Here is a 14,770-nt window from a genome sequence, read left to right on the forward strand (position 1 = left end):
CACATTTCACAACTTAAAAGAAAAAACAAGAAATTATGTTTAGCATAAAAAATAACGTTTATTTTTAAGACCATTAAGATTTTTACTGCATTGTGACATTATTGTCAGGACAATTAAACACATTTAAACTAAAGTTCTCATTAATATGGGTATGTGTGCACTATATACTGTATGTATATACAGTATGCTGTATGTATGTGTGTATATATATGTATAAAAAGTATTCAGACCTCTTCATTTTTGACACATTTTGTTATGTTGCAGCCTTGTGCTACAATGATTTTATTTTTCACATCAATCTACACTCCATACCCCATAATGACAAAGCAAAAACCAGATTTTTGATAACTTTGCAAATTTATTAAAAAGAAAAAACTGAAATAATCACATTGACATAAGTATTCAGACCCTTAACTCAGTACTTAATTGAAGCACCTTTAGCATCGATTACAGCCTCAAGTCTATTTTGGTATGATGCGACAAGCTTTGCACACCTGGACTTGGGGATTTTCTGCTATTCTTCTCTGCAGATCATCTCAAGCTCTGTCAGGTTGGATGGGGACCATCCGTGGATAGCCATTTTCAGGTCTCAATTGGGTTCAAGTACGGACTCTGGCTGGGCCACTCAAGTACATTCACAGAGTTGTCCCTAAGACACTCTTGCATTGTCTTGGCTGTGTGCTTAGCGTCATTGTACTGTTGGAAGGTGAACCTTCTGCCCAGTCTGAGGTCCTGAGCGCCCTGGTCTAGGTTTTCATAAAGGATATCTCTCTATTTTGCGGTGTTCAGCTTTCCTTCAACCCTGACCAGTACCTCAGTCCCTGCCACTGAAAAAAAAACACAGACTGCTCAGTTTGGCCGGGTGGCCAGCTCCAAGAAGAGTCCTGGTTGTTCCAAACTTCTTCCATTTAAGAATTATGGAGGCCACTGTGCTCTTGGGAACCTTCAATGCAGCCAGATCTTTTTTTGTAGCCTTCCCCAGATCTGTACCTCGACACATTCCTATCTCTGAGCTCTGCAGGCAGTACCTTTGACCTCATGGATTGGTTTTTGCTCTGATATGCATTTTCAGCTGTGAGACCTTATATAGACAGGTGTGTGTCTTTCCAAATCATGTCCAGTCAACTGAATTTTCCACAGGTGGACTCCAATCAAAGCGTAGAAACATCTCAAAGATGATCCAGAGAAATGGGATGAACCTTAGCTAAATTTCAAGTATCATAGCAAAGGGTCTGAATACTTATGTCAATGTGATATTTCAGTTTTTTCTTTTTAATACATTTGCAAAGTTATCAAAAATCTGGTTTTTGCTGTGTCATAATGGGGTATGGAGTGTAGACTGATGTGAAAAAAAAATTATTTAAAGCATTTTAGCATAAGGCTGCAACATAACAAAATGTGAAAAAATGAAGGGGTCTGAATACTTTCTGAATGCACTGTGTATATGTGTGTGTGTGTATATATATATACATATACATATACACTATATTGCCAAAAGTATTCGCTCATCTGCCTTTAGACGCATATGAACTTAAGTGACATCCCATTCTTAATCCATAGGGTTTAATATGACGTTGGCCCACCCTTTGCAGCTATAACAGTTTCAACTCTTCTGGAAGGCTTTCCACAAGGTTTAGGAGTGTGTTTATGGGAATTTTTGACCATTCTTCCAGAAGCGCATTTGTGAGGTCAGACATTGATGTTGGACGAGAAGGCCTGGCTCGCAGTCTTCGCTCTAATTCATCCCAAAGGTGCTCTATCGGGTTGAGGTCAGGACTCTGTGCAGGCCAGTCAAGTTCTTCCACACCAAACTCGCTCATCCATGTCTTCATGGACCTTGCTTTGTGCACTGGTGCGCAGTCATGTTGGAACAGGAAGGGGCCATCCCCAAACTGTTCCCACAAAGTTGGGAGCATGGAATTGTCCAAAATCTCTTGGTATGCTGAAGCATTCAGAGTTCCTTTCACTGGAACTAAGGGGCCAAGCCCAGCTCCTGAAAAACAACCCCACACCATAATCCCCCTCCACCAAACTTCACAGTTGGCACAATGCAGTCAGACAAGTACCGTTCTCCTGGCAACCACCAAACCCAGACTCGTCCATCAGATTGCCAGATGGAGAAGCGTGATTCGTCACTCCAGAGAACGCGTCTCCACTGCTCTAGAGTCCAGTGGCGGCGTGCTTAACACCACTGCATCCGACGCTTTGCATTGCACTTGGTGATGTATGGCTTGGATGCAGCTGCTCGGCCATGGAAACCCATTCCATGAAGCTCTCTACGCACTGTTCTTGAGCTAATCTGAAGGCCACATGAACTTTGGAGGTCTGTAGCGATTGACTCTGCAGAAAGTTGGCGACCTCAGCACACTATGCGCCTCAGCATCCGCTGACCCCGCTCTGTCATTTTACGTGGCCTACCACTTCGTGGCTGAGTTGCTGTCATTCCCAATCGCTTCCACTTTGCCATAGTACCACTGTCAGTTGACTGTGAAATATTTAGTAGCGAGGAAATTTCACGACTGGACTTGTTGCACAGGTGGCATCCTATCACAGTACCACGCTGGAATCACTGAGCTCCTGAGAGCGGCCCATTCTTTCACAAATGTTTGTAGAAGCAGTCTGCATGCCTAGGTGCTTCATTTTATACACCTGTGGCCATGGAAATGATTGGAACATCTGAATTCAATTATTTGGATGGGTGAGCGAATACTTTTGGCAATATAGTGTACATATATATATATATATATATATATATATATATATATATATATATATATATATATATATATATATATATATATGTATGTATGTATGCATATACAAATATGTTTTTTCATGTTTTTTACTTAATGTATTATTTTAAGTCATGTTTTTTCATAAAAAAATTTTTAATAATATATTACTTAATGTATTATTTTAGTTAATAACTTTTTCAATTACAATTTTTTTTTTTAGTTTCATACCTGGTCAGTGGCGCTGATATCCACATATTCACAGAAGGAATAGCCTTTGGACAGTGATGTGGCACTGTCTTTGACAAGGTTAAAAGCTTTGAGAGGACCAAATGATGTCAGCAGCTCTTTAACCTGCACAAGAATCGAGGACACATACAAATGTTGGCACAACAGCAGAAATAACTGAGTCCTAGCTTTCTAATGCAACCCATGATGAAAGAGTGAATAAACCCAGTACTGTCTATATATATATACATTTTTAAATATATATAGAACATTTTATTCATATTTATTATTAAATAAATATAATATACATACTTTAAAATAAACTTTAAATAAACACCAAACAATCTGACATGATCCAACTGTAAATAAAGAAAAAGATAATGAAACACACACAAAAGGTAAAAAAATAAAAAATAAATAAAAATAATAATAATAATTTAATCTACTTTGCATATATATATATATATATATATATATATATATATATATATATATATATATATATATATATATATATATATATATATAATGTTATAATTTGTTATGGTCTACTATTATTAATAATAATAGTCAATAATATAATAATTATTCATATTATTATATCATAATCTCCATTTAGCTTATTATTGTAAAAAAAAAAAAAAAAAAAAAGGAAAAGAAAATAATATTCAATATAATAGAAGGCATTTTTAAGCGGTTCCCATATACAGTATGTTCAATTTTTAAACTTTAATTTTCAGTCTTTCTAATCTTATGTTACTCTCTCCATCTGGTTCCTAAATATGCTACTTTCAAAAAGACTGCTTAAACAACCACATTTTGAGATAAACATAATGTTGCACTTTATAATGTAAGAGAAAAAAAGATGCATGCTGCTGCATTGTAGGCAATTTTGTCAGACAATATTTTTTGAAAATGTTTTTAAAATAAAGTAAGGAAATGATGTTTTCCTTGAAAAGTCAGACAGCCCTTGAGATCCACATTTCAAAACACTCAGACCAGTCAATATGTTCCCTGTACAGTACACATCAAATAGTTTAAAATCAGGCTGAGGCCACATCCACACCAATCCGTTTTCAGTTTCCTGATGTCCTAGTTTTCCAAATTATGTAGTAATGGAGAGCATTTTCGAAACGCTTCATTTTCAGTGGAGGAAAACACCGTTCTAATGTGGATGAGAGGCGTAAACGTAGCAAATGTGATTTCAAATGAAAGCGTAGTGTGAACATGGCCTTAGGCCCACACGGAATTTGCAAAATATTCAATTTTATTTGCCATTTCTGCACTAATTGCATATTAAATGTGTTAACTGAGCTGAGAATACTACTACACTCTTATCTAGAAGCATAATCCAGTAAAGTAAAATATTAAATTAACAAACACTCAAAGGGAACCAAATACAATATGTAGATTTTGGTGAATGTTTACATTTTGGCGGAATTCTGCAAGCAAAAATTCTGTGTGGGCCTATTAATAAGTACTTTCCCCTTTTTTCATATTTGTCTTACAGCACTCAATTTGCTAACATTTTTCCAAACATTTCACATTCACACTTTTCCAACGCTATTACCCAAGTAACAGTGATGTTTGCACCCCGAAAGAGTGATGGAAGAGACAGAGCCATGAGGGGAGGGTCTCTGCTGTTAGGGAGTGTATCCGTGTGAGGAACGGAATGTCTTACTTGCCTTGTGTTACATGTTGGCATGGCAGCAGTAGATCAGTACTACTGAACAAATTATGAGCGCAGACTTAACGATCTTACAGGCCCCTAGCTGGGGGACAAAGTGGGGGAACAAAAATGAAAGAGCTGTGAGTTTCAACGCAGTAACAATGACTGCAAAAAAGAAAATAGATGAAAATATGAATACCAGGGTACATTCACCTCCAACTCATTATGGCTTTGCTATTGTTTGTAAGTGAATTAGCTACATTCCAATTAGATTAAATTCACCCAAAAATGGAAATTAAATCATTTACTTACCCTCATGTCGTAAAAAAAAACTTTCTTCCGTGGAACACAAAAGGAGATATTAGAATGACTGCCTTAGTCACCTTTCATTGTACGGAAAAAAGACAGCTTCTTTAGTGTTCCACGGAAGAAAGAAAGTCATATGAGTTTGGGCGTGAGAGAATGAATTTTTATATTTGAGTGAACTATCCCTTTAATGAGGTGCACTATTACCCCCAACCCCTAATAGCTGCAACAGAAACAAAGAACTTTAGGTCTCTGTTAAACCTACAGACTAGTAATTTCTATAAAGTGCTTAATGTGTCCATTTGCTTTCGGTATCACTGCTATTATGTCTTTATGGTGAAAGATATGTAGAACAAAGTAAAGGTGACTTATGATGAGGGTCAAAATGTCTTGACAATGTAACGTTTAGGTCAAAACTGCAATTAAAATGTTTGTCGAAGAAAAGGTGCTACTCGCAACCTGTTTGTATTTAGTACAACAGTATAATTGTGTTAAGGGGGCATTTGTGACTAAAGATGTGAGACAAATGGCAAAGTATTGATGCATGTTGCATGTGCTCTTTAATGGAAATAGTGGGTTGTAATACAGTGTCTAAAGTCGATGTATTAATTGACTGCAAGGGTGAAAGTGTACCTGATCATCACTGAGATAATTTGGTAGACCTCCAATAAAAAGTTTATGAGGGGAGTCCGGTACTACCGTAGACACAACACCTGCAAAACAAAGACATCAGGATTTTGATGTTCAGTTTCATTTAAGGTATTAGGAGGTTAACAATTCACAAGACATTCAGAAGCAATAAACATGTTTTTATGAGAGTATTTATGTTTCTTCAAAAGAGGCTAATTTATTTTTAAATATAATTCCTCTCAAAGATCCTGCTAGATAACAATCAGTGAGGCTTCAAATGTGGACATTTAACAAGGACTGACTTGCTATTCTTTACTTAAGCCCTGTGGTTGTGAGAGCATTTTTGAGATCCTCATTCTACTGGACATGCTTTACCACCAAATCCTCCAATCTACACCCTAACAGTCCCACCTTAGAGTTAGATCCTTTTTGTTGCGAGAATTGTGTATCATGGCGAGGAGAAGTGTCCAAGTCACATCAACTAACCACAGGGGTACCCCAAGGTTCAGTGCTTAGCCCTCTCCTACTCTCCCTATATACACTTCCAAGAACATGGGTTTTCTACCACTGCTTTGCAGATGACACACAGCTCCTCCTCTAATTCCAACCTGATAATCCTACAGTGGCTGCATGGATTTCAGCCTGTCTGGTATCTCAGCCTGGATGAACCCCCCCACCTCTAAATAAACTTAGCGAAGACAGAGCTCCTTGTCTTCCAAGCTAGCCCAGCAATTTATCACAGTTTCACCATTCAACTAGGCTTGTAAATGATAACATCACCCAGGTTAGCGAGGTACCTAGGAGGACTGCTTAAAGGGATAGTTCACCCAAAAATTTAAATTCTTCCATTATTTACTTACCTTCATGATATCCCAGGTGTGTATGACTTTCTTTCTTCACCAGAACACATTTGAAGAAAATTAGAAAAATATCTTAGCTCAGCTGGTCCTTAAAGTGCAAGTGGATGGGGATACGATTTTTTCAGCATAAACGTTACTGATACGACTCCAGCGGTTAAATTAATGCCTTCTAAAGCGAGATCACTTTTGGTGCGAAAAAGATAAATATTTAAGTTCTTTTTTAACTCTAAATCATCACTTACGGTAAGCTTCACAAGAGGGTGGAGTTCAAGCAGTCTCTCATGTGACGTATTCGCGTTGCCATGATACAGAGATAATCTCACATTCTATACTGGGTTGAGACATCCAAGATAAGCACACAAACGTACCATTGTGAGTAAAGAAACAGATAAATACAGATCTAAACCAAAACCAACCAAGCTACTGTACAGCGTTCCTCAAGAGTCGGCGCCAGGATGAAATACGTGGGGGGCATGTGGAATTTCAGAGGGGGCCACTTTAAAATGTAACGAAGACGAGCAGTTAATAGGCTATTAGCCATTTTATTTGAATATTCTTTTGTCTTCCCTTCTGTTAAAATAGACTAAAATAAAATTATATAAACTAACAAACTAAAAAGCAGAAAAATAAAAGACAAAGAGGACTGATACTTCGTACATTTTAGGCTAATATATAATAAACAAATATAATTTACTTACACAACTTCGCTACAGAGTGATAAAGAGCTCAAGTTCAAACACTCAATGTTTTCTTGTCTTTAGGGGAAAGAAACTGCATGTCAGTGTATGAAGACTGTATGCACATGGGGCACATCTTATTTTGTGATTTGATTATCTTTGATTATCCCTTTGTACTGTACAGTGCTATTATTTTTATTTCTTTTTTGGCTTCTATCCACCTTTTTCCTGAACGAAGAAGTGTTCCATGATTCGACTGTTTTCAATTTCCGGTCTCCAGTGTTTTCATTCACATCGGCATATATTCTTAGTGGGTAATGAAATGTTTAAGGTATTACATTTGTAAAAATTGTCAAAAAACATGCAGATACTTCACAGAGTCGAGATAACCATTTTTTTATAGACAGTGCCTCACCTAGTGTGTAGATGACATTAAGCGATGGTCTGAGTTTAGTTATTTTTATATCATTAATTATTCTGAGTTGTTATGACAGCCAACAACTACACAAGTTGGCCCTGAAATTCATTTTTATTCCCAAGTAACACTTAAATGGTTGTTGTTCTCCTCTGGATCGCTCATTTTGGCCATTTTTACTTGCCATCTCAAGACCAGAAATACAACAGGCAATTAGAATCATCATGGCCCTGCCAGCTGCTCAGGAAAACTGTGGATTAAAGAGTCTTTTTCAAGGGCAGACCGTTCATTCTAAACAGGGTAGTTTAATGTTTGAATTTCATTGTATATATTCGCCTACGACGCGTAAGTGTGTCCAGGTGTGGTAACAAAGGAATCAAAATGGAGGATCAGGTTCAAAATGGAGGGTTAAATCCAAATTGGAGCTGATACCACGTGAGGGTGGAAATGAGCAGACACACAAAGGAACTGACGAAACAGGCGGGAGAATTTGGTTCACCAGCCTGAGTCGAACACAAACCGAGGCGCCGCTCACTCAATGAATATCAATGAGAGAGAGAGAGAGAATGAGAGCGAGAGAGAGAGGAAAAATGCATGCAGTTTAGTTAAGGGTAACCGCTCGTAACAGCGGGACTGAATTACTAGTTCAGATCACTCAACAAAACAAACGTAACCCCAAAAGAAACTAAAACAAATCTCCCAACTCAAAACAGCAAACAGCGAGCAGAGTTTAACATACAAATAAACTCAAAACATCAGCATTTAGAATCAAATATAAGATTTAGTTGCGCAAGAAAAATCACAGTTTCTAAACTAAATCTGCCCAGATATCAAGCCTTACTTGGGAAATCCTGTGTGATTTCAGTAGGGTTGTCCGTTGGAATTCCTGTTGCATTGATCGGTCAGGAGAAACGGTCTGGATGGTCCCTTGTCTTACGCTCGTCAGCGAAAAGACGCGTCTCTGCTTTATTCTTCGGATGCAGCGATGGAGAAGAAAGCAGAAGGTAGTCAACGTTGAATGAAAAAGAGGGAGAAGGGAAACTGGTCGCCTTTCCGTTTTTCAAAATAAATTCACTGTTGCTTTACAGTGAAACTGAACCGGTTGTTAGAAGTATACTATAAGACTTGAACAAAGCTAAGTTAATCTTACTCTACCGTGGCCAAATGGTGAGGTTAGAAAAACGTGGTCTCTTTGTTCTCAGTCCAAACGGAGGGAAAACTCCTTCAGTACATGCACGGTACAGATGTCCCTTAACAGCCAGGCAGAGCTTAGCACACAGAGGCCGAACTTCATCTGTCCGCTGGTTTTGTTGACAAGATGACATCATCGGTCGTAGGCCGCTCGACCAATGGCGTTTGAGACTGGGTCCATGGGCGGGACTTCGCATCCAGTTGTGAATTTGTGAAGGATCCTGGGAAACTGAGTTCAGTGTCTCTCCTTTTGATCATAGAACAAAGGGCCATGCGGTCTCTGCTGCCATTTTAAGTGGGCCAAGGCCCTACAGCACTAAAACATTGGTGGTTGAAATGTGTTCTGGTGAAGAAAGAAAGTCATACACCTGGGATATCATGAGGGTGAGTAAATAATTAGAAAATGTTCATTTTCAGGTGAACTATCCCTTTAATTACCAGATAAACTTTATGGACCATTTTGCAAAGACCACCCAGTCATGCGGATATGTGCTGTGTAAAAGTAAAATCAGAGCCTTCATATATGAGCATGCTGCTCAACTCCTTGTCCAGGTTCTTTGCATCTCTAGAGTGGACCACTGCAATTTAAGGTACTGCAACGGTACTGTCTTTTAAGAATAGCGGTGTTTTGGTTGAGCGCATATTAATGAGAGTGGAGTGACATGGCTTCTTTACCGCATCCATGCTACATGTGATTAGTATTAATGCTTTTGTTGTTTTTGATCAACAACTGTAAAGAATAGATAGGATATTAAAAGACACATTATTCAATGATGAAAGGATTGTGTGAATCTTGTTTTAGCATACTTTTACGTCAGACTCGTACATCCTCCGTGAGCGGGGCGTGAGCGGCGGGTTTTTGTTTCGCCACCCATATTAACAGATGACATCGTTTACACTGCAAGTGTGAATCGCGAGGTGACGTGTCCCAGATGCGGCAGTGAGCAGGTAGTTTCGGAGTTGAGCCTATTTTTGCCGCGTAGCTCACGCTGAGCTCAGCCACTCTGGGTGCATTACAACACTAAAATAATCAGGAGATTATTGAAAAGACAAAAAACCAAATCAAAATTATTCAAACCGAACCTATAATACACTACAATTTATACTGTATGTCTGCATGCAAGTAAACTCAATAAAATAAATGAATAAAGGAAAGAATTAATAAACTGCCAGACCTTTTGCCATTCTGTGTATATAGGTGTACAGTATAGACACAACATTAGCCAATCACAACCAAGTGTGCTGATAAAGATGAAATGCACGCGACTGCCCACCGTTGTCCTTGAAGCAGCAATAACCTCAGCTTATTATGACCATTTTAAAGAAAAAAAAAAATCGGCATAAGACCCCATAGATAACTTTATTTTCTGTGCAGTGGCGCTGTTGTTTCTCACAGAAGAGACGTGGCCTCGCTCACGCACCGCTCACGGAGGATGTGTGAACCCGGCGTTATAGTGAACACAGTGAAAGGATCTTGCTGCTGAACTTCTTCGCCACTATACTACTCAATCACTGTTAAGTAAAATCTGAAAATTTATCAGCCAGTGACTAATCAGACATTTTTAGTCGCATAGTGCAAAATTTGGTTTCATATTCGAGTGATTGTCTTGAGTAAATAGAGTAAAATAACTCTTGGGATTTAAGAATGGATTCCAAGATAGTTCAAGTAAAGATCACGATTCATCGGAAAACAATATTTTTACCCAGCCCTACAAAGCACTGTGGAAAATGTAACAATATTTAATAAACTGGTAAATTTGTAATCCAAAAACTCAGAAACAAAAATAAAGAATATGACAAATGTGTTCACCTGGAACGTGAAAAGTAGGTTGCTCAGAGATGCCTGGAAGAGGGCGGTAGTCATGAGGGCGTCTGATCTTCAGTGACTGCCCTTGAAAGATAATGCCGTCAAATGCCATGGCCTGAGTGGTCTCATCCACTGATCGAAACTGGAGCAGACAGACATTCTTATTAGAGTCAGGAATAGCTCAGAGCAGCCCAGTCTCATAATGGAAATGTTGTTTTCCTATGCACCACCAAAATGTCTCTCAGTGGCTGCTTTTGGCCTCATTTCAGAGGATTTCATAAAGCCTTAGTTACTTATTCAAAAATTCGAAAAAAGTGTACACATCCATGAGTGCAAGATGAGTCACTAATATTTTTGGTCTGGGAAAGACTGTCGATTTTAATTGCATATACAAGTTAATTTTGTCAACATTTAGGAGTATATTAGCATAAAGATGACTTCACAGACATGGACAAAAAACCAAAAAACTCCACTTTTGATTGCAATGGATCTTTATAGCAAGTCATTTTCAGTGCGTGTTGTATTTTGCATGTTTTATGAGATAGCATGTTATTTTGCATTAAAGCAGGGACTAGAAATGGTTCAAGGAACAAAAACAGAAAACAAACAACATTTTCCATAGAAAGTGACCAAAAATGGAAACAAAGACCCTTTAAATTTTTCCAGAGTGAAAACACTATTTTTTATTTATTTCGTTCCGATTTCTTTTTCATTAAACCAAAACCAAAGGTTTATCATAGTACATTTTTAACATTACACCACCACGTGTGTGCATGCAGTATTTATAAGTCCTATATTTGAAGTATTTTAATTATTTTTGGGAATGCCATTCATATGCATAGTTTTCAGTTATAATGTCACTTTTGCTTCTATATGAAAAAAATTATCTCCCAGCCAATGCTGTTAATAATACAGGGGACCTTCTAACTAGGTATATTAAGAAAATATTAATTTTACTAATTACATTTTATTAGTTTTCCATCATTTTGGACACATTTTAGATTTCTAAAAATGAACAAATCCACGTATTCCATAAATACATTTGATATTATATTGCATATATTATTTTGTTACATGTTTATTATTTAATTGCATAATTTTTACTCTTTACAAGTATTTACATTGATTTGTTGAATACGTGCTAGAAACTGGTACTGTTTCTTTAAGAAACATGGCATTTCTGTAAACAGCGCCTTTAAATGAGCGCATATTACCGAGACAGACTCGAACAGCTTTATCTTATCCGTGCTATGCGTAATTAGAATTAAATGTTTATTTTTTTATCAACAACTTACTGTGAAGCACAGAAAGGGTATTAAAAGAGACATTCTTCAATCACAAATGTGTCACATGGATCTCGTCTTTGGACACACATTACACGGAACAACTTTTACACTCAACGCACTGAAAGGATCTCGCTGCTGAATACTTCACAATCACTGCTGAGTGAAATCGAAACATTTACCAGCCAGTTGCCAAATATATACATTTTAGTTGCATAGTGCGAAATTTGGTTGCAAATGCAAGTGATTTCCTCGCATTGTAGTAGGGGGTTGTACATAGAGTAAAAGATTGATCTTGGGATTTAAGAATTGATATCGAGATAATTCAAATAAAGATTGCGATGCATCGGAACTTAGTTTTTTTTTTTTACCCAACCCTAATTGAGGATACATTTATTGAAAAGACATTATTTTATATAGGCTTTTGTATACTATGCAGATCATTTCTATTCTTATCTGGTCACTTGTTTTTCTTGCAAGATCTGGCAACACTGCAACTGGTACAGTTGAAGTCAGAATACACCTTAGCCACTTTAAACTTTTTCACAATTCCTGACATTTAATTGTAGAAAACATTACCTGTCTTTCCATGTCAGTTAGGATCACTATTTTATTTTAATAATGTGAAATGTCAGAATAATAGTAGAGAGAATGATTCTTATTCCTTTCATCACATTCCCAGTGAGTCAGAAGTTTACATACACTTTGTTAGTATTTGGTAGCATTGCCTTTAACTTGTTTAACTCGGGTCAAATATTTTGGGTAGCCTTCCACAAGCTTCTCATAATTAGTTTCTGGAATTTTGGCCCATTCCTCCAGACAGAACTGGTGTAACTGAGTCAGGTTTGTAGGCCTCCTTGCTCACACATGCTTTTTCAGTTCTGCCCACAAAATTTCTATCAAATTGAGGTCAGGGCTTTGTGATGGCCACTCTAATACCTTGACTTTGTTGTCCTTAAGCCATTTTGTCACAACTTTGGAGGTATGCTTGGTGCCATTGTCCATTTGGAAGACCCATTTGCGACCGAACTTTAACTTCCTGGCTGATGTCTTGAGATGTTGCTTCAATATATCCACATAATTTTCCTTCCTCATGATGCCATCTATTTTGTGAAGTGCACCAGTCCCTCCTGCATCAAAGCACCCCCACAACATGATGCTGCCACCCCCATGCTTCACAATTGGGATGGTGTTCTTCGGCTGTCAATCCTCACCCTTTTTCCTCCAAACATAATGATGGTCATTATGGCCAAACAGTTCAATTTTTGTTTCATCAGACCAGAGGACATTTTCCAAATAGTAAGATCTTTGTCCCCATGTGCAATTACAAACAGTAGTCTGGCTTTTTTATGGCAGTTTTGGAGCAGTGGCTTCTTCCTTGCTGAGCAGTCTTTCAGGTTATGTAGATATACACAACCGGTCAAAAGTTTTGAAACACTTACTCATTCTTTATTATAATTTTTTTTCACATTTTAGAATAATAGTAAAATCATCAAAACTATGGAATAACATAAATGGAACTATGGGAATTATGTTGTGACTAAACAAAATCCAAAATAAATCAAAAATGTGTTAAATTTTAGCATCTTCAAAGTAGCCACCCTTTACATGTACTCTTGACATTTTCTCAACCAACTTCTTGAGGTATCACCCTGATGCTTTTTAAACAGTATTGAAGGAATTCCCATCTATGTTGGGCACTAATTGGCTGCTTTTCTTTATTATTTGGTCCAAGTCATCAATTTCAAAAACGTTTTTTTTAATTTTTTTTTATTTTTTTTTTATTACATTTTATGAAATAAATTAATATGGTGGCACAATTATATTTTTGTCTCCAAAATTAATTTAAAACATTTAAGCATACAACTTCAGATCAAAAGATTTTTAAGATCATGAGAAACATTTCAGTCAAGTGTTTCAAAACTTTTGACCGATAGTGTAGGACTCGTTTTACTGTGGATATAGATACTTGTCTACCTGTTTACTCCAGCATCTTCACAAGGTCTTTTGCTGTTGTTCTGGGATTGATTTGCACTTTTCCCACCAAACTACGTTCATCTCTAAGAGATAGAATGCGTCTCCTTCTTGAGCGGTATGATGGCTGCGTGGTCCCATGGTGTTTATACTTATACTATTGTTTGTATTGTTCAGATGTTTGGAAATTGCTAACAAGGATGAACTAGACTTGTAGAGGTCCGCAATTATTTTTTGTGTCTTGGCTGATTTCTTTTGATTTTCCCATGATGTCAAGCAAAGAGGCACTGAGTTTAAAGGTGGGCTTCAAAATACATTCACAGGTACACCTCCAATTGATTCCAATTAGCCAATTAGCCTATCAGAAGCTAATTGCCTAAAGGCTTGACACCATTTTCTGGAATTTTCCAAGCTGCTTAAAGGCACAGTTAACTTAGTGTATGTAAACTTCTGACCCACTGGAATTGTGATAGTCAATTAAAAGTGAAACAATCTGTCTGTAAACAATTGTTGGAAAAATGACTCCTGTCATGCACAAAGTAGATGTCCTCAATGACTTGCCAAAACTATAGTTTGCTAATATGAAATCTGTGGAGTGGTTAATAAAATGAGTTTTAATGACTTCAATCTAAGTGTATGTAAACTTCTGACTTCAACTGTATATCACCCACCTTAAACACAGTCCTGTCATTTCAAAAATAATGTTTTTAACAGTTTTTAATTTTGTTCTAACCAATTACTGTTTGGAAAGGAGGCTGCAAAACACCGGAACCGTAACACAAAAAAAAAAAAATAATAAAACAGTTTCTTCTTAGAACGTATTGATATAAAAAGCATTTTGTTTTTAACTCCTGCATTAAAGCAAGTTTAACCTTTATTGTCAGGTGTGTTACAAGCTGTTTTGCTTTAAAATGAGTGCATTCTTTTTCTGTCAGATGCATTGAATCGTGTGAAAGCCTGGAGTGCTTTTTCATTTTGTGAAACTCGATTGTGAACAG

General features: G+C 37.2%; 1 protein-coding gene across 2 annotated transcripts in view; it reads right to left on the bottom strand.

Annotated features, from left to right (window-relative positions):
• Positions 1–14,770, bottom strand: part of LOC127450348 (splicing factor U2AF 65 kDa subunit-like) — a 36,949-nt gene that overhangs the window by 8,599 nt on the left and 13,580 nt on the right. For both annotated transcript variants that reach the window (XM_051714400.1, XM_051714401.1), the window contains exons 6-8: positions 10,519–10,657; positions 5,569–5,648; positions 2,964–3,086 (exon numbers count right to left, since the gene is read on the bottom strand). In XM_051714400.1, the coding sequence (XP_051570360.1) occupies positions 2,964–3,086; positions 5,569–5,648; positions 10,519–10,657 (342 nt within the window). The remainder of the gene's footprint in view (positions 1–2,963; positions 3,087–5,568; positions 5,649–10,518; positions 10,658–14,770) is intronic.

This window comes from Myxocyprinus asiaticus, chromosome 13, assembly GCF_019703515.2.
Source record: "Myxocyprinus asiaticus isolate MX2 ecotype Aquarium Trade chromosome 13, UBuf_Myxa_2, whole genome shotgun sequence".
Lineage (NCBI taxonomy): Eukaryota > Metazoa > Chordata > Actinopteri > Cypriniformes > Catostomidae > Myxocyprinus > Myxocyprinus asiaticus.